This window comes from Emydura macquarii, unplaced genomic scaffold (assembly GCF_026122565.2).
Source record: "Emydura macquarii macquarii isolate MOO-44397 ecotype Brisbane River unplaced genomic scaffold, CSIRO-AGI_Emac_v2 contig_2506, whole genome shotgun sequence".
In the NCBI taxonomy this organism is placed as follows: Eukaryota; Metazoa; Chordata; order Testudines; family Chelidae; genus Emydura; species Emydura macquarii.
This window is the reverse complement of record NW_027132643.1, coordinates 345,782-367,113: the sequence shown is the minus strand read 5'-3', so window position 1 is coordinate 367,113 and position 21,332 is coordinate 345,782. Positions and strand designations below refer to the sequence as shown.

At 39.1% G+C, this 21,332-nt stretch overlaps 1 gene segment (V, D, J or C); it reads left to right on the top strand.

Annotated features, from left to right (window-relative positions):
* Positions 1–8,490: 8,490 nt before the first annotated feature.
* On the top strand, positions 8,491–13,699 carry LOC137163312 (T cell receptor delta constant-like). The segment is given in 5 exon segments: positions 8,491–8,500; positions 10,433–10,711; positions 11,564–11,632; positions 12,109–12,225; positions 13,602–13,699. Coding segments are annotated over 3 exon segments (435 nt in total).
* Positions 13,700–21,332: the final 7,633 nt, after the last annotated feature.

Here is a 21,332-nt window from a genome sequence, read left to right as displayed (position 1 = left end):
CATGAGAATGATTAAAGGATTAGATAATATGCTGTATAGTGAGAGACTCAAGGAACTCAATCTTTGTAGTTTAACAAAGAGAAGGTTAAGGAGAGATTTGATCACCGTCTATAAATATCTATATGGGGAACACATATTTAATAAGGGGCTCTTCAAGCTAGCAGAGAAAAGTATCGCATGATTCAATGGCTGGAAGTTGAAACTAGACAAATTCAGACTGGAAATAAGGTGTAAATTTGTAATATTGAGAATAATCAACCATTGGACCAATTTACCAAGGTTTGTGGTGGATTCTCCATCACTAACAATTTTAAAATCAAGATTGGAGGCTTTTCTAAAAGATCTGCCCTAGGAATTATTTTGGGAAAGGTGTATGGCCTGTGTTATGCAGGAGGTCAGATTAGATTATCACAGTGGTTCCTCCTAGCCTTGGAATCTATAAATCTATGAATCTCTTGTTTGTAGTTGGTTCACATGTGAAACTCCCACAGATGTCAATATAACTTCAGCACCTGTCTGATGAATATGTATTTGGGAATTGCCACATGAAAAAGACAAGATAATATTGCTGTAATAAATAGATGAACATCATAATTAATAAGAATATCTGTTGTTCTTCTAGGTTTGCAAGAAACAACAAGGAAGGACCTGAGAAACAAAGCAAAATTTCTGTCAACTTCGCTTACATTAATTATATATACTGCTTTTGATACTGACAATCATTCTGCATTTGCTTTTTTTCTATGGAAAGATTTTTAACAAGCTAATTTTCATAACTGCACAAAAATTGTAGAGTTACAATGATGACTTCAGAGCTGAAGCTGGAGATTTTCCATTTTCAAGTTTATTTTGTATCCGCTCCAATCTTTCCCTGCCTCTTGAAAAAAACCAACCTATCTTTAATGCAAACTTATCATGTTTCTTAGTCTAGAATAGGAGGTTCGCCAGAGAAATTATACTGATTGTACAAGAATTTTTGAAAGAGTAGACTTTGAAAGATAATGGTCCTTTAAAAAAATATCATCTGATTTTTTTACATTCATGTATTTCCTTTCCTATTTTTATATGAAAGCATTGTTTTATGTTTTGGTGCATATTGCTTACACAATAAAAATTGTTGTACAAGAACAGTTGTTTCTTTTAACAATATTAAATTATTTTAACCTATAAATAGAATAGAAAGAACCTATAAGCGGCATACAGTCTGTCCCCTCCAGATGTGCTAATTCCAATCGGGCCCCATGTTGTGGGGAAAAGTGTCTAGTACAAGAATAAGGGAATGGAATATGGAGACTATTTAAAAATATGAATATACGAAATAAGTCAGTTTTTTCTTCTGCTACCCAAATAAAATTATTCTGCTTCTCTGTAAACCACAGTCCGTGAAACTCAGATTGTTCTGGGTGCAAGCTCGTTGGCCCCTGTAAATTGAGGATATGCAAATACATAACTAACTGAAGTAAATCAATAAAATAAAGAGGTTCATGGATCCCATTTATTTTGAATATTAAAAAAAATCTGGGTGCATTCAAGTCAGGACTAAAGCTGGGCAAATAATTCATTTTTTGGATCAGTGCTTGTATTGAAAAACAACAACAAAAAAGTTTCATTTTGTATTGAGTGGAAATGACAATTTTTCTAGCCAAAATGAAAAAAATTTGTGTTGGGTTGAATACAATGATTTGTTTGACCTGAAATGGAACATTTCAGTTCAGTTTTGGCTAGATTGGCTTTTGTTATCTTTATTCTTAAAATATGTTTAAAAATATGTTATCTTTATTTTTAAAATATGTTTAAATATGTTTTTAAAATATGTTTAAAATGTTTAGAGTTTATTAGTCTAGGCACTCATGAAAGCTCTCCAGCTATTCATTATGGACTACACAATTTTCCATAGTAAATTTTCTAGACAATCATCTCTGATCAGTTATTTTTTTTATCCCATTCCACAGTCTTTCAAAATCCCTCTCCAGATTATTGCCTTTCATACATGACATCTCCTTAGAATCAGCTCATATGTGATGATATTCTGATAGCTAGACCTTCACACGTTTTATTTAATCTATCATACTTGGCTCACTTTCGAGGTCTCAGTCCAGAATGGCCTCTGATCTAAATGATTGCTTAACAAATTATTTAAAGGAGGGAGATCTGACATTAACTTGAGGGGAAATAAGTTAAATCTAACTAACACCGTTCTGACACAAAAAGTAAAAAACAGTTTGTTTAAAAAATGTCAAAATGAAACATTTTGCCTTTTTTGGAAAGTTTTTCCCCGTTTTTTTGGCTGCAGCTATTTGCTGAATTTGACCCAAATTCATGAACAAATTTGATTGACTTGAAACTAGGCACAATAAACTAGTTACAAAACCAAAAGCACACCCCTCAGCCTGCTCTAGTCAGGCTGACGTGCATTAGCACAAAAGAGCTGGGGAAGCTTCCCGAGTGCCAAAAAGTTTCGGAATCCCACAAGGGATTTAGAAGTACAAATCCCACTGACTTGAAGTTGTGCTTCTAAATCCGAGAGGCATTTTCTAAAATCCAACCCTATTCCTGGCTCAGGACAGGGCTTTTCTGAGGCACTCTATTCTCCAAAGTGTTTTCAATTCAGGAAGACTGAGTAAGACATTAGAATGGCATTACTGATCATGTCTATTATGGTACTACCTAGAGATTGGTGCCTGGCGGTGCGGGGCACTGAACATACATACCCAGAATAACTGAGCTCTGGGTCCCATTGTGTTGGGAGCTGTAGAGACACAGAGTAAGAGACAGCCCCTGCCCTAAAGAGTTTAGTAGACAAGGCAGGAACAGGGAGGTGGAATCAGCTACAGCATAAAACAAAGGGGGCAGAGTTATGGTGCATAGCTGTTAGTTCTGTTCTTAGTACTTTCTATCAAAGAGTTATGCAGCATGCAAACCAGAGCCTCTGAAATCCAGCTCCCTCTAGGCTGCAGCTCATTGGTCTCTTATAAAATAGGGTATTATGCAAATAGCACCACCACATTTCCTGCTGAGTGCTGGCTACTTCCCCTGACCCCGCAGCTCTCGGAGAGACAATCTGCCGCCCCTCGGGTCTGTGCAGTTACCAGCCAACCCCGAGACCTCTCCCCAGAATGAGAGAGATGATGTACTGCCTCAGCATCGCATCCATTCTATTAGCTTTCAAAGGTAATTTCATTGCTAAAGACACTGGATATTGTTTTATGTATTCGTTTTAACGTCTGCTTTTTTCCATCCAGGAGTCCAGACAAACTATGAATTTGTGGCATCCGGCGGAGGAATTAAAATGCTTGGGGACTCTCTCCGGATCTCCTGCAAAACCTCTGGGCTCAGCAACTTTAAGGATTTCTGGATGCACTGGGTCAGACATGCTCCTGGGAAGGGACTGGAGTGGGTTGCCTATATTAGTAAATTGTCTGGGGATACTAAAGAGTATGCTGAATCAGTGAAAGGACGATTCACCATCTCCAGAGACAACTCCAGACACCTGCTGTACTTGGACATGAGTAAGCTGAGGCTTGAAGATGCAGCTGAGTATTACTGCATGTGGGACACAGTGTGCAGAAGGCAGTTGGAGCTCAGACAAGAACCTAGACTTGTGGTTTTGGGGGGAGCAGATGTCTGCTGAGGAGCCTGAAGGCCTGAACGCTAGAAAATCCTGATAGAAGCAGGCTCAGACAATCCACTCTGCGTTAACAATAGTCCAGGGTTACCTGCGTCCATCCACTGTCATTCTCTGGAATTGAATACCAAGAAACTTTTCCTTTTCCCCTGGTGCCCCAGCTTTCCCTCACCCCCAACACAAAACCCCAAGGAACGCCAAAATCCAAGGCATCTCATCGGGCCTTGTTATGACTCCCACCAAAGAAGCTTACCTGTGTGTTATGATGGGGGCAGAAGGAGCTCTTGAAAGGTGTGTGGGGAGGTATTCAACATGGGCTCAAGGTGGGGTTAAAGAGATTATACAAGGTTTTCTGTTTTTCTTGAACAGGGGACAAGGATTGGATGTTTCGCACATCCTGGATGTGCCCTGTGCATACATCCATCTATCTGTCTAGGTTCATTGAGGGTTGCTGTAGCCGTGTTGGTCCCAGGATATCAGAGAGATGAGATGGGTGAGGTAATATCTTTTATTGGACCAACTTCTGTTGCTGAGTGAGACAAGCTTCTGAGCTACCACACCTGAAGAGCTCTGTGTAGCTCGAAACCTTGTCTCTCTCCAGCAGAAGGCATTACCTCACCCACCTGGCTCTATCTATCAAAGGGCTATTTTATATATATAGACAACCATCGATCCACTGGATAATGGTGTACACTATGCATAAAGGATCTAGCTGGGTGCCTGGTGAATCCGCTTATGGCTGACAAGGCCAATTTGTGAGCGACACAGCTTGTTCCAAGTTTCACAGATCTATGTGTTGTCTGAGTTGGAGTCCGAGATTCCAGCATGCCGCTTTCTTCTTTCTTGCTTTGCTTCTGTCCCCTGGACCAAAGCCACTTCATCTTGAGCTGCACCCAGTGCCAGATGTTCCCTCCAGATGGGATTCTGCGCACTCCTCTCAGCTCTCTACACTGATGTTGAATGACTTCATACCATTTTTGCACACATCATGGTACCGCCATAAAGGGTGACCCTGCTTTCTAGAGCCGTCTCGAATCTCATAGACTTCAAGGTCAGAAGGGATCATTATGATCATCTAGTCTGACCTCCTGCACAACCCAGGCCACAGAACCTCACCCAGCCATTTCTGTAATAGACCCCTAACCTATGACTGAGTTATTGAAGTTCTCAAATCATGGTTTAAAGACTTCAAGGTACAGAGAATTCACCAGCAAGTGACCCTTGCCCCATGCTGCAGAGGAAGGTGAAAAAACCCCAGGGCCTCTGCCAATCTGCCCTGGGAGAAAATTCCTTCCCAGCCCCAAATATGGTGATCAGCTAAACCCTGAGCACGTGGGCAAGACTCACCAGCCAGACACCAGAACTTTCTGTAGTAACTCAGAACCCTCCCATCAAACATCCCATCACAGGCCATTGGCATATTTACCACTAGTAGTCAAAGACCAGTTAATTGCCAAATTAGGCTGGCCCATCAGACCATCCCCTCCAGAAACTTATCAAGCTCAGTTTTGAAGCCAGCTGGGTTTCTTGCCCCCACTGCTCCTCTTGGAAGATTATTCCAGAATTTCACTCCTCTGATGGTTAAAAACCTGAGTCTAATTTCAAGTCTAAACTTCCTGATGGTCAGTTCATATCCATGAGACGACCTATTGTTAATTTCATGATTATTATTTTTTGCCCTCAGTCAAGCAACACCAAGCCATGGTATGTAAAATGCAGGTTATTCTGGGCTGGAGTTCATCTGACTTTTATAAAACAAAATACGTGCAATATGCATAACTGAATTTCCTGATTAAAGCCAGTGATTCTCCTGACTCTGCAGCTCTTGGAGAGAAAATCTAGACAATCTGCATCCCCGTGTCTGTGCAATTAACAGCAAATTCCCATGTGAACGCCCCTCAGAATGAGAAACATGATATTATGGCTCAATATTGCATCCTTCCTATTGGTTCTCACATGTAATTTAATTCCTACAGACATAGGAGTTGTCCAGGTATTATTATAGCATTATTAATGTCTCTTAATTAGAATTCATGGCATTTGGTGGAGAAGGTAAAATGCTTAGGGACTGTCTCTGGCTCTCCTGCAAAACTTCTGGATTCAGTTTTGGTACTTATGGGATGACCTGGGACAGAAATACTCCTGGAAAGGGACTGAAGTGGGTATTGACCAGTAGCTATTTTAGCCAGGATACCTTATTCATTATGGGCCAGATTTTAAAACGTACCTAGATGCAGGTGGGAGTTAGGTGATTAAATACCTTTGTGGACCTGGACCCTAGTGAGAAATGTTTAGAATCTAAGCAGGTTAGGCAGCTAACCGCCATTGAAATCAATGCAATTTAGCCACCTAGCCTACTTAGACACCTGTGAAAATCCCATTATATGCCTATCTGCAGCTTCAGGCAGCTGAATATCTTTAAAAATCTGCCCAGGTGGCTGGGATTTTCAAAGGACCCCAGTGAGTTTGGTGCCCAATTCGCATTTTTGAAAATGTCATCAGTTGTGAAATAAGGCACAACTTGAACAAAGGGCTGGGTGAGGGGTGGAAGAACAGAACTGGGAGCTAAAACGTTTCTGATTGTGAAGATAGGAGATATCCACAGAAAATGTATCATTATGCACCTCCATTGTGAAATGTGTAAAATCAAATATTTAACCATAAACATCAAGGTGGGTATTTTCAAAACAGCCCAGGTGAGTTAGGCACCTTAATCCCATTGAAATCCAGAAGGAGTTGGTACCAAACTCACTTATGCTCCTTAGAAAATGTATCTGGTTCACATTACCATAGTATCTATTTTTAACATATTTATCCTCTGTGGGAGGCAGGCCTATCCTTGCTTACAGACAGCCCCCTAACCTGAAACAAATATTCACCAGCAACCGTACACCATACAAGAAGAACATGAACCCCGGAACCTATCCCTGCAACAAACCCCGTTGCCAGCTCTGCCCACACATTGACTCTAGTGACACCATCACAGGCCCTAACCACATCAGCCCACACCATCAGGAGCTCATTCACTTGCACATCTACTACATGCCATCATGTGCCAGCAATGCCCCTCTGCCATGTACATTGACCAAACCGGACTGTCACTGCGCAAAAGAATAAATGGACACAAATCAGTCATAAAAAATGGTATCATCCATAAGCTAGTAGGAGAGCACTTCAATCTCCCAGGACACTCTGTAGCTGACTTGAAAGTCGCCATACTTCTACAAAAAAACTTCAAAACATTGCTTCCAGAGCTTCACACGTTGGATGGTAGAACTGGTCTAGAGAACGTTATACCAAGCACATGCTGTCAGGATTCTCCACCCATGAGCATTTGATATCATTTTCCTCTTTCTAACACTGGGAACTAAAAAGACAGATTCACCAGCTGGTGTAAATGGTGCTTTGTCAGTATGCAGCAGGTGAGGAACTAGCTCTAAGGACTTAATTTTATCTGGAAGAGGATGTGAGAGTCTCAAAACTATTTAAAAAAAATCTCAACATTAGAAGTGTTTTGGAAGACTCTCCCAGCTAAGGCAAATCGCTCAGCTTTAATTCTATCTGGCACGTTTTAACTAAATAATTTATAATTGATGGGCCTGCTCCTCAGTTGGTGTAAATCAGCATAGCTCCATTGACTTCACCAGTGCTGTGCTGATTTATAGCAACTGAACATCTGGAGTAAACTTTTCAAGAGACACTAAATGATGTAGAAATCCAAGTCCCATTTTCAAAAGTATTTAGGGACCTAAAGATGTAGATAAGTGCCTAGTGGGATTTTCAAAACTACTTAAGCAATCTAGGCAGCGAACTTCCATTGAAATCAATGGGATTTAGCTGCCTAACTCCCTTGGGTGCTTTTAAAAATGTGACCCCCTAAGTGCTAAGTCATTTTTTAAAGTGACATTTAGGTATAGGTAGTTTTGACTCTTTTACTCTTGATCTGGTATCTTCTAAATGAATGTACTGTGGTCCTGATAAGAAGCAGAAAGCATGGCTTTTTATTGTTAATTTGCAAAAATTCAGATGGAAGGAACGACTCAACTCACTTTTAAAGAAAATCTCCCCTGAGATATGTTATTTTGGAATTGGTAAAGGCATTAATACAAGACGTGGCAGGGAAGAACTGTAACTTTTCGTAGGCAAGTGGTGAATGTGTATGTGAAAGGATTGGATTAGTTACTTAACAAGATTAAGGTTTACTTCTCTCTCCTTTCCTGGGTTTGACAATTCAATGGCTTAATACACTTACTAAGGAGATGTAAAGACATTTGAATAGATTTTTAGGAGCATACTTCATTTTGTTCAATAAAATTGATCCTTCCTGCTGCAGCAAACCAAATTAAATTGCAATGAAGAGAGTTTTGCAAAGTCCCCTCCTCTTCAGATCCTCCCACAACCATAAACAGAGATGGCAGCTTTGTAAAGAGCTGTATCACTGTGGAATTTGGGAAGCACTGTGGTAGAAAGTCCCCAGCGACCTGTACACAAACCTGGAATCTGAAGAACAGCTTTTTTTCCGGTTAAAATATATCTTTTGATCCTCAAATCTGAGGATGAAATTTATGACACCTTTTAAAATTTATTTCTGTATTTTTTCTCTTAATTCTCAGAGGAAGTTAAGAAGCCAGAATGTACAGACATTAAGAGGAAGATTTGACTGAAAACATTTCATTCTAATGATAAAGTTTTCTTGTTAATCAATACAAATCTATGATCACATATTGGAAGATGAATCATCCTCCCCCTTACTCAGTGTGGAATGGAAAAAAAAATGCAAGTTCCATTTATTCTTTTTCCTTAATGATGTTTTGGTATAACTTTGTATTGCTGTGTATGCTGACTCTCCTGGGACAAAAGTAACAGTAGATCCAAGTAAGTTCTTGAAGTAAACTCTTTTTTAAAATTATGGAAAGAGAATTCTTATACTCTATATGTTGTTATAATTTGAAAAATCAAATGTATTAATTAAAAAAAATTAAATATTACCTGTTGTACGAAGGTAATATTTAAATTTAAAAAAATGGGGAGATATGATTGGAGTTAAGAAGAGAAGTTTAGTTTAGCATCAGTTCATTCTTTGTTTGGAAATTTCTTGGTATTTTTACTGTCATGTTGCTGACCATCTCATATTCGTATCCACTGATAAAATATGGCAAATATATAATGCAAAGCTCTCTTCCAGTAGGGTGATGGTTTGACATTTCTAACTTGTAGCACAGAAAAATCTTATAGCAGGTTCTTTTGATTTCTAATATAAGTTGATATAATTACCACTTTCCCAGGGAGCGTATTCTAGTCTCTTCATTCTCCATGTGAGCATTTTTGCTTCCTAACCATACAAAAAACATTTGTTCTTAATTTATTCAAGTTTCCTCTCTCGATTCCCAGAAAAATCCTAAATGTTTTTCTTACTCCCACTCTTGCTGTGACGTCCCTTTGTATGTTTTCAAAGAGTTAACACACCCGCTCTTAGTTTTTGCTTTACACACCTCTGCTTCGTCTTCCAACCAGAGCCAACAATCAAGATCAGGACTCCAACCAATGGGATTTGTGTCCTAGATCACTTGGAAGATTTTTTGAAAATCTCAACCTAAATAGATTAGAGAAAATGTAGGAAAAAGGAATGACTATTTTACACATGGGAAAAGAAAGCACAAGAGAGGTTGGACTGCCACTAAGGAGATCTTGGTTCTGAAACTTCCTCTGACACTGACTCCTTGCGTGGTTTGGTGAAGTGACTTCATCTCTCTGTGCCTCAGTTTCCAATGTGTAAAATGATGCTAATACTTCATTAATTCACAGGACCATTTCCACAAAATGAGACTGAAACTAAAGGGATCCTTTGACTTTAATTTGAATTGGGTCAGAGCCCAAGTTATATGTCAGGTGATTAGATACTACTTCCATATAAGAAGACCCATACACATTGATCTCTGTAATAAATGTGAAATGCCTAGCAACTTCACAGGGTGTTTTGTTAGCAGGGGCTCAAATTTCACCCACAGTTACACATGCATTACCACATTAAAATCAATAGACGTGCACCTGCATAAACAAAGGCAGAATTTGGACAACATCATACGTCAGAGATCTGCAGTGTAGAAAAGACATCTGTTATGCAGATGATCATAGAACAAAATTTTGCTTCTATTCAGAAGAGGTTTCCTGCCAAACTGACGTAGAAAAGAAACAAACAGCTCAAGCTTTTTTTGTGCCCTGCAGCGATATAAAGCCATCTTACCTGTTTGGTTAAATAGAGTTTGTGATTGCTTTGGGTTGCTGGAGTGATGCAAAGAAGATAGAGTGTACTGGTGAAGCTGGCCCTTAGATTCAACTAGAAAGAAATAGTTGACCTCCGGGTTGACCTGGTATTTCTTTCTTCACCTTTGAATCTGTGAATGAAATCAGACCACTGAACTTAAAAAGGCCTATCTAAAAATTCAATTACTGACTTCCCCTGTATCTATGCAGATGCTGTCGGGCCTTTATTCTCATAAGTTACTAGTCATTTTTGGTGCTCATCTTGAGATCCCAGGAGGCGGGGGGTTGATTTTCAGAGGACAAGTGAGGAGAAAATCAGGTCTCCTTAAGGTGTTCTAAATTGGGGAACCAAAAACTGCAGCCCATCAAATCACAAGTCACTTTAAAAGATCTTGGCCATTATGCCCTTTACCTTAAAGTCAGCACCTAACTCTATCCCTTACCCTAAAATGGTCTGTGTTATTTCTTTTCATGAAAACTGACATTTCAGAGTTAAGCTTTCACACTGGCACACATGACGACATGTTCAATTACTCCTTTCAGATAATCCAACACCTTCTCAACCTTCCCTCATGATTTTGAAAGCAGAAGACGACAGTGGTTCAACTGCTTGCTTAGCGAGGGATTTCTACCCTCAAGAACTGAAGATATCCATGAACGCTGACAGGCCAGTTCTATATGAAACCACTAAGCCTGTCCTCACATCCGGAAAATACCAGGCTGTAAAGGTTGTCAACATGACATCAAACCAAGATGTGCATTGCTCAGTACAACATCACAACCAAAAGTTTAATACAGTTCTAGCATCAGAGAGACCGCCAGGTATGATGTTATGAATCAGAGACAAATGACCCCTAGTATATTCTTTAACACTGAATGAGATCCTCAGCCCATGTAAACCACTGTTGTTTCGTTGAAGTCAATGGAGCGACACTAATTTTCACCAGCTAAGGATAGGTTTTTAAGGCCTGAAGGGACCATTATGATCTTTGTATCTGACTTCCTACATAACCCAAGCCAGAGAAGTCCATGCACTAGTTCTTGCTGCTGAGGGAATGGTCATTCTTACTATGTAAGTTGGTACTTGTGGGCAGACATCCAGCCTCAATTTTTTGTGTCCAGTTTAGATTTTCTAATCTGCATGAGGGATTTGCAAATTAGCCACCCTAATCAGCTTTGAAAATCTGAGACACCATGTGATGATGAGTTTACCACCTCCCTTGGTAACACCCAGTGGTTCGTTACCCACGTTGTTAAGAAATTGCATAAAATTCCCAGTCTGATATTATTGACTTGGAGAGGGCTTTCCAAAAGTACCTAAGAGCCTGAATCACCTGAGCTCCTGTTCTGTTTTTGTCTTCTGGATAAAGGAGACCTATGTCAGATATCCTCTCCCCATGCAGATACCTATAGGGCGTGAGTACATCACCTATTAATATTCTCTTTCATAAGTGAAACAGGTACAAATTCAGAGCTAATCTTTCAGGGCCACATCCCCAGCTGATGTAAATTGGAGTAGCTCCACTAATGTCAACAGTGTTGAACCAATGTACATTGACTGAGAAACTGGATCTTGGTCCAGAAACTGAACTGAATAAAAAATCTTAGACATTGCATTTGTTCATCATGGAAGGCTTGTGCTCATCACTCATGTTTCATTTTCTTTCTGTTCAGCTTTAACAACTACTGCACCTACCACAAGCTTGACTGAGGTCTGCAGAACTTCCACACCTAGCCTCCAATGTGAGTTTGAAAATAAGTGGAATTTCAGTGCTTGATTCACTACGGAGTTATTCCAGTTTTACATCTTTGTAACGCCATTGAGCTCCGTGGCGTTACACCAGCATCAACTTGTATTTCAGTGGTGGATCGAGCCAATGGGCCAGAACCTCAACTGATGTAAATCCATGTAGCTTCCATTGACTTCCATAGGGCTATGCTGATTACTCCAGTTGAGAATCTGGCCCAAAATGTGGCATGACTCACTGAAAACTATTTGTTCAGAGCACTATGTAAAATCATCACATTTAGGGCAAAATTGTCCTTTGCCATCTGCGCTGAACACCTGTTAACCCAGAGTCACATTTCCAGTGCACATTCTGCACTGTTTCTACACCTGCAAAACTCAATGTATCTGTTTATTGACCACATTTTTGTGTGTGTGTGTGCTGATATCAAATAGTCACTTCAAAACCACAATCTCTCTTGCACTTTTGCAGATGAAGATATGGAGAAAATGAATGTGCTGTCCATCACTGTGCTGGGCTTGAGGGTGTTGCTCACGAAAAGCATCGCCTTGAATATGCTCATGGTCACTAGATACCTTTATTTCTGAGGTAGGAACTGAGGGTCAATGGTGTTTGTGCCGTGCATAGACTGTTTTTTGGCCCTCCAAAGATGTGTGCATTACACATAGGGGTAAAAGGCTGTTCAGTCTCTATTGTCCAGCCTCTCTCTCACTCTCTCTCCTTTTTTATTAATGAAGAAGCAAGGCCTTGAGGCTCAAGCACTGATCTTAGATTCTAGAGAGCTGGGTTCAAGTCCAGGTATTCCCTGGGTGAATTTTGGCAAGACACGAGAAGCCATATTTTAAGGGCATTTAGGCACATGTGCACCTAGCGGGTTTTTCAAAAATGAGTCGGCGCCTAACCCCAATGGTGCGTCTGATAATCCCAGTAGCACCTATTTTCATCCTCAGGTGGCAAAACACCTTTAAAAAGCTGACCTTTAGGGTGGGATTTTGAAAGGGGTCTTCGGCTCCTTGGAAAATCTCAGCATTCAAACCGCAATGGGTTGCAGAGAGGCTCCGAGGAGGATCAGGAGAATGAAAGGTCTGTTTTATGAGAGGAGATTAAAGGAGCTTGGCTTGTTTAGCCTAGCAGAATGAAGGCTGAAAGGGGATCAGATCAATCAGGAGGGTAAACACCAGCAAGGGAGAAGGGCTATTGGAATTAAAGGACAGTGCTGGCACAAGAACAAATGGGTATAAACTGGCCATGAGTAAATTTAGGCTGGAAATTAGAAGATGATTTCTACCCATCAGAAGTAGGAGGTTCTGGATCAGCCTCCCAAAAGGAACAGCTGGCGTAAAGATGGAGTCTGATATGTGTATGAATGGGATTATATGATGGCATCCTCTGATTGCCCGGGATTGAAGGCCCTTCCAGTCTCATGTTCCTCTGGGTCTTCGTTCCCCACCAAAAAAACAAAGAATAATCTTCCCTTTCTCATTCTTGTCTATTTTGGATGCCCAACTCCCATTGGAAGTCAAGGAGACTTGGCCACGTAACGCCCTTAGGTCCTTTAAAAATTCCACCCCAAGGTTTTAAGTGCAGGAGGACAGGGATTATCTCCTACTCTGTGCACATAAAATACACAGCACAAAGGGAACTTGGTTTGGGATTTTTCTGTACTACCATAACACTCATAAATTGTAATCAGCGAGGAAGACTGTATCCTAATAAAAGGTCTGATTTCTGCCTCTTTTATGTTCAGTAGCACCACATATTAAATTCAGTGGCAACCCACTGAAACATTCATATTACTCATAGAGTCAGATGTCAATCAAAGGGTCTGATGCAAACCCCATTGTCTTCAAAGGGAGACTTTCACGAGCTTCAGTGGGTTTTGGTCTTGGACTAACGTGAGAATGTTTGGGAGAATCTGACCCGGAAGAGATCACAACAATCATTAACTGCTCTTTTTCTTACAGGTTGGACGAAATGAGTCAGCAGTGATTTGAAGAAGACAGCAAATAATTTGTCCACGTTTATTCTGTGTTAGAGGTGGTCCAAAATGAAAATAAAATCAACACTTCAAAGTTGTTTTCTTTTTGAAGGATTCAAAATGGAGCCAATTTTTGTATTTTTCGAAAATCTTCACTGAATTTTTATATAGAAAAAATTGAATTTTAATTGACAATGTTTTTGAAATTTTCAACCTACCGTAAAACCTAGCTTTTAGTAAATGAAAAATTAAATAAATAAGTTGATATTTTCAATAATATTGTCAATAAAAAATTATATAAAACATCTGAAAATGTTCACAAAAAATAAAAATATTTAAACAATGCCTTTTTTGTGGACAATTTAATTTTCTTTTTTTTTTTAAATGCTCTTTTTGATTAAAACAATATTCTCCAAAATTTTGACTAGCTTTTCATTTTATTTTACTCTCACACTTTTAGGTTTTCTTTTAATTTTTCCAGTGTTTCTTAATTTTTAATTAATTCAGCTCTTTCTAGATATGTGAAATGTTAGTTTCAACAGAGGCAGTTAAATGTCATGTTCTTTTTAATTGTATTAAATGGCAACATTTATAGTTAGTTTGTTCTAGCTATATTACATTGATTTTTTTAATCAAATATATTTTATGTCTTAATAAAGTCATATCCAATTAAACCGATTCATTTTATTTTACATTCATATAACAGACATATGAAAAAAGCTAATTTCAGTGTAATTGAATTCTCATTCAGAATTGTATTAACTGAAGAGTGTCCTTTAGGATCTAGTTTTATCCATGTTTTTGTTTTCTTCATGAATAATTTTTAATAATTTTAAATGAGATTTTCAATTTCATTAAAATTTTCAGTGGAAAATTTTGACTTTGAAACACTGAAATATTTTTGGCCAAAAACTGTTGAAACCAAAATGTGCTTGTTTTTCAGCTGAAAATTTTCAGTTTTTGGTTTTCCAACAAAAAAACAAACATTTTCAAGGAAAGCAGACACTTCCCATGTAAAATTTTGTTTAATTAAATACCCAGTTTTCCAGGTAATGTTGTAATGGAAATTTTTTGACCAGCTATTATATGAATATTCTATTGAAATCTATTTTATGGCTTAATACATTCAAACCCAGTTAAAATGATTGACCTATTTTAATTTAAGTTGTATTCTTATTTTGATTACATATGGCAAATATATGTGGCAACCTAACCTTCTTTCATCCTACCCTCATTAGTTTAAAATTTAGCTCACATCCTTAACTGTGAGGACTTACCTCTCTTCCAACACTCGTTTATCAAATCTTTACTCCTATAAAGGTATATTCTAATTTCCATGTAGATGCCCAATCCACATCTGAATGCTGCATGGCTCTTGGGCTCAATGACTTCATGTGGCAATGAGTTCCACAAGCTAATTTCTCATTGTGTGCAAAAGTATTTCCTTTTCCCAATTTAAAATATGTTGTTTTTCAGTTTCATGAAATGCCTTCTTCAAGTTTCAATTACTTCAACAAAGTCTTTTCTCTCTATCTACAATTTATGCTCTGCTGTGAATATTCAGAGGTCCAAAGTTTGCAAAGTACATATAAAATCTAAAACAAAGATGGGAATTATGAATTTATTTGCCTCCAAGGTAGCAGCGATATTTTTTTTGAAAATTCTAACAAGTTAAACCAGTTTTGTTTCCCTCCCCCCATATTTTCATAAGACGCACAGAGCAAGAAGTGATATTCAAAGTTCTCAGACACAAAAAAAATTGTTCTCTTTGCTACCATCTGAGAACAGCACGGTGCTGCAGAGAGGCCAGGTTTTTGGCAGTCTAATCAAGAATAAGGCTGCTGTGGTAACCTGGACCTCAGAGACATCTGTCCAAATGCTCAACTTCTCACCAACTTCACACCCCGAAGCTCTGCTGGCTTCTAGGTAGTAGCAGAATGAAGCTGGGTGACTGTGGTTTCATACCGTAAATAAGTCACGTGCTACAAACCACCAAACACACATATTAACAACAAAAAAAAGCATGTAGACACCTTGGGACAAAGATCCTCATCTTATGGAAACTGGAATAACGCAACTGAAGTCAGGGTCCCAGATCCTCAGATGGTCTGACTGAGCACAGCTCCACTGCAGTCAATGGGCCAGACTCTCAGCTGGTATAAATTGGCCATAGTCCCACTAGAATCAATAGAGTTACACAGACGTATGTCAGATGAATATCTGTCCCTCTGTTTCTATGAAAAGTCTCTTATCACGAGGTTCACATTTGACTGATAAGTGAAGAGTTCCCACTAGTGTCAGAAATATTAAAAAGTTTTCTAAATAGATCACATACTTGAGAGGTGGGGGATTGGAGGGGGCGGTGAGTGGGATTAGGGTTAGTTATTGAGGTTAAGGTTAAGAATTAATGGTTGAGTATAATTTGAGTTGGGAATAGAACTACGATTGGAATACTCTTGTGTTACTTTGTTTTTTGATACTGAAAAGATGCCTCTGATATGGATGTTATTGTGTGTGTTATGATACCATCTAGTGGTCCCAATCAGTATCTGGGCCTCACTGTGTTGAGTGATGTACAACCAGAGTAAGAGCATGTCTGTGCCCCAAAGGCCTTACACTGTACATAGACAAAGGGTGGGAGAAAGGAAATATCATTGTCCTCATTGTACATATGGGGTATGAAGGCCCAGAAAGATGAAGGCTGAGATTCTGAAAGTCAGCTAAGGGATTTAGACTTAAACTAAACAAAGTTTTAAATTCTGAATATCCTAGGGTCTGTGATCACACAGGGAAGCTTCAGCAGAGCCAGAAACTGAAGCCAAGCGACCGGAATCCCAGTTCGCAGACTTAAATTCAAGAGCTACCTTTCCTGATATATATTTACACAGCTACACGAACATAAAGTTATTGTGCAGCCCTACAGATGCACGGTAGCACTGTGGGCGCATGGCACAGTAATAGGTAGAATGGTCTTCAAATATGACTGCAGATATCAGCAAGTGGAAGGCTTTTCTGGCATTATCACGCCTAACAGAGAAACGTTCCTTGGCAAAGTAAGCATCAAAGGACCTGGAATTATCCCTGTAGAGGATGAGCTGAAGGGCTTTGTTGGAAACCAGGCGGTACCAGTATAAACCTGGGTCCATTTGCTGAGCATCATAATTGCAGAATAGCTTTGTTTTGTTCCCCATCTTCACTGTGAGGATAGAGGGTGTCTGTGATATTTTGTTGCACTGGAAGCCTTTGCCTGCAAAGCGAATTTTACAGGAAATCAGAATAAATAACAACTAGAAATGGCAGTGAAGCATGGAAATAAGTGGTTCGTTGACTATCTTGATTCATCCATGTGCAAGTGTGAATCTCCTTAATTAAGGTGCCTGTTACACAGAGAGTAAATGTACTGTCCTCCGTGTGTTTAATGTAGATTTGCAGGAGTGTAAGCAACAGGAGAGTCTGGCTGAAAGGTTTGATAAGGCACATGAGGGAGGGAAAGAAAGAAAGAAAAAAAAAGAAAAGTTTACATCTGAGACAACTTACAAAATAGCATTAGCAGTAAATTATAATAAATAACTCTCCAAGTCAGTGTTTTGCTCTCACTCATGGTAGTAGGTAGAGTTCAAAACCTTCTGTGACCTCTGCTTCTCAGAGATTATGATGGTGATGGGAAGACGGAACGCAGTTTTGTGCCTGAGTGATAAGGGAGAGGATTATGGGTAACGTTTTCAAAAGCACCTAGGAAATTCAGGAGCCTAATTTAGAGCCCCTAAGAACTTCAGTCACTTTTGAAAATGGGACTTAGGCTAAGAAATAGTTTAGGCACTTTTGTAAATTTTACCCCACGGGTTTGTGGGAGCCGATTGCTGGGCATAGCTTTATAGGCAGGGGATCACTCTTTTGCTGAGATCACGGAAGGTTCCTCTGTCCATTTGTATGTGCATGTCTCTCCGTGATTGTTTACATGTCTCAGTTTATATATGTGACCGAGTAAGCATTTACATTTAACTTATGCCTGTATGTGTCTGGTTGTGACTGAGTGTATGTTTGTGAAGGAGTTGTGTCTGTGTGTGTGACGGTATATATACACACATGAATATGTGACTGTGTGTTATGACAACATGTTTATGTAAGTTTCTGTGTGTCTGTATATGTGGACATTAGGGTATGTGTGTGCGCATATGCCTTCCCATTGTAAATTTGTTTGTCTCTGTATGTTGCTGTGAGTTTGTATTTGTGCAAGGTTGTGCAGATTGTCAGTGTGTGTGCTTGTATATGTGTGGTACTAAGACTTTCTGTACATTTTTGTGTGTACATGAGAAATTCCCCATGGGGGTTTGTATACATCTTTGTGGTTGTGAACGTGTGTAAGTGTGTGTGTCTGTCAGTGCAACAATACATGTTTGTATCGGAGTCAGTATGAGTGAATCTGTGCATATTTGAATCTGACTGGCTGTGTTTATTTGCTTGCATGTGTGTGCACGTACAGAAGGGAAGAAACTCCAGAGAACAGGAAGATAGGATGCAATGGAAATCAGTAAATAGCCTAGCATAAAACAAAACCAAGTAGCAAAATTAAAAATTAAAAAATGGTGCTTATTAAACAGCACAACTCTATTATTGTTTTATAGAACATTAAAATTCCACATACAGGATTCTCATTGGGTTCTACCTGCCATTGCAGCTCTGGCTGATTTTTCTGTTATGCACTTTAATTTAGACAGGAATCAATATCTTAAAAAATGTGTGCAATTTCTTCTCACAAGCAGTGTAGACTGAATTTCTTTCTGTGGTCTCGTGTGCCCCCTGCTGGTGAAAACCTTACTTTTTCCGCTAGCAAAGTTTTAAAGAAACAATTCCAGTAAATAGGTCAAAGGAGAAAAACAATTATCCTCTCTACTCAGACCACAAGGCAAATGTATTCGTTTTTCTTTCAGTGCCTCATCTTGTCAGCGGGCTGGTGCTTCTGCAGGTGGAGCAATGAAAATGCTACTTGCTGACTGCAGGGAATGCATTGCTCCTTTTTAAAAAGAAAACTGAACGAGAGAATAAAGTTTTAAAAGGAGATTTGAAGAAGCTTTCCTTTTGGACAAGTGCTTAATTCACTGTATGAAAAAGTAAGTAAGACTTATAAAAACTACAATGGGTGATGGAACTGGGGAAAGATTTCTCAAGACTGTCTCAAGGATTTGGATACTCAGTTAAGCTGAGTGGAAATCATACATTCAAGTCCATGGGGGGATTTTAAAATTTCAGGCATGTCTCATTTGAGGGAAGGACTATCATATGAGTCCGGTTATGTAATGAACGTCTGGAATTCATTGCCAAAAGGTTCCATTATGGTCAAGATATTAGCAGCGTTCAAAAAAGATTTGCACATCTGTATGACTAATGGGAACATCCTGAATCATGTCAGAGGTCAGAAATGTATTAAGGATAGTCAATAAAATTCCAAGGGAATGGTTTTCAGTCGGAAGATGCTGTTTCATCTAAATTAAAACTGTCTGCTAGAAAGTGTTGATTTTGATCAAATTTCATTTCAGAAAAAAAAAAGAAAAATGGAACAGAGCATTCTGATAAGGTCAAAACATCCTCTTTTGACCTTACTGGAATGGAAGAATTTCAATTTTTCATTTCAAAATGACTTTTTGTTTCAAAATGTTTAAATTTTTTTTTCTGTTAAAAAAAGAAGAGGCCAAAATCAGAATGAAACATTCCAATTGTTTGAATGTGAATGCTCTGATAAGACCAAAGGTAGGATTGTTTAGAAAATTCCAAATCTGTGGGAAATTTCAATTCTTTTTGTTACAATTTGGAATGAAAACATATTTCAAAAGTCTTGAAATTTTTCATGAAATAGAAATTCTGTTTCCCCTCCAGCTTCAGGGCATAAACCAACCATTAAATGATGGGGTCAAGAATAAACTTCTCCTCTGGATAAATATGTACATAACATGATGGTGTCTATCAACTTCTTTTGAAGCATCTGGAATGACCACAGCTGGAAACAGGGAATTGGACTAGATGGACTGTGATCTCAATCTATTCGAGTGATTCCATTGTGCCTATAAGCCTCTAGGGTTTTTGTTGAGGAACTTATCATTGTGAGAGTAAAGTGCTGTTTCTTCTCCACTGACTTTTGGGGATGGAAACACAAAACTTCAAATGTCAGGTAAATACTTCCTCTTCATGGGAACTTTTTATGCAATAAACACATTTGTATCATTATTATAATGCTCTTTTGCTGTGTTGAACTGGGACTCAGGAGATCTGGGTTTAAGTCCCGGCTCTGCCACAGTCTTCTTGTGTGACCTAGGGCCAGTCGCTTAATCCGTCTGTGACTCAGTTTCCCTATCAGTGCAATGGATATAATAATGATCCTTCCCTATGTCACTCAGGGTGGGTAAAGTTTGTGAGGTGGGGAGGGGATCATATAAGTACCTAAACAGAGAGACAGAACATAAATATATGCATTGGTTGTACTTTTTTTCATTCCAAGTATAAATGTCACAGATATTGATTCCTCACTGAAGCCAGTGGGAGAGTTTCTATTCACTTCCATGGACTTTGTATTAAGCCCTTTCAAGGGAGGTTTTCAAAGCTGTTTAAGCGGTTTGACTCACCGATTCCCATTTGTTTTGGCTGGGGTTTACAAAGGATTCTCAGGGAATTAGCCATTTGACACCTATTGGAAAACAACGGACTATAATAGGAATTGGGTGTCCAACTCACATAGGAAGCTTGGAAAATCTCACCCTTTTATGCACAAACACATTTTGCATGTCGGTAAGGGCAGAGCTACAGTGAGCCTTATACTCCCAGACTTTCCCGAGTCCTACAGTAATTTGAAAAATCATTCTGTATTGTTAGGCATGCCCAGAAGTTGGGAAGAACTTTCAAGGAAAATCTCTTAATCTCAACTGTGCGGTAAGTAATTTTACAAATGAGGAAGAAGAAGGTTTTGACGGTAAGTGGCTTAGGGGGAGATTTTTGTAAAGTGGTGTCATGCTGTGATGATGCTGATGGGTATAACAAACTTGTCTTTGGATCAGGAACTACATTTACGATTCAGCCAAGTAAGTATGAACTTAATTTAAAACAGAATCTAGTCTGTAATGCTGAAGACAGATTCTCCTTTTCTTTTTACTTCTGTAACATGGCTTAATTTGCTTCTTCTAGTTGTAAATGTACCTTGGAGACCAGTGCTGGAATTTCAAAGGCACCTAAAGTCTTGTCCACATGGGGGAATTGACTGGCCTACCTATTCCGGAATAGCTATTTTGGTATAATTTAGCTACTGGGATAGGATTCAGAATAATTTCCCGAAGTGCACTCCCCAGTCCAGAATAATGACTCGGCTTTGTGAGTAGAGTATTTATTCCAGAATAAAGTCGCTATAATTCTGGAATAAAGTGTCCACCTGGGGAACTGCTCTGATGTAGTTTATTCCACAACAGCTATGCCGGTCAATTTCCCCAGGTAAAAAGGTCTAAAGGAATTAGATGACCAGTTCCATTCCATTCCACAGAGCCTGGATACCTAGAGCCCAAGGATCAGATCCATTTGCCTGCTCTGGCTAGTTAGCGCTACTCTGATGGTGTAAAGTAGCTGTGAACTGGATTTAGCTGACCATTTAAATAGGCTGTGATTTTTGCCAAGGGGTTAAAATAAAGTTGTGACCACGCTGAATGTAGTAGTACTGACTTTCTGTGGAAAGTACAGT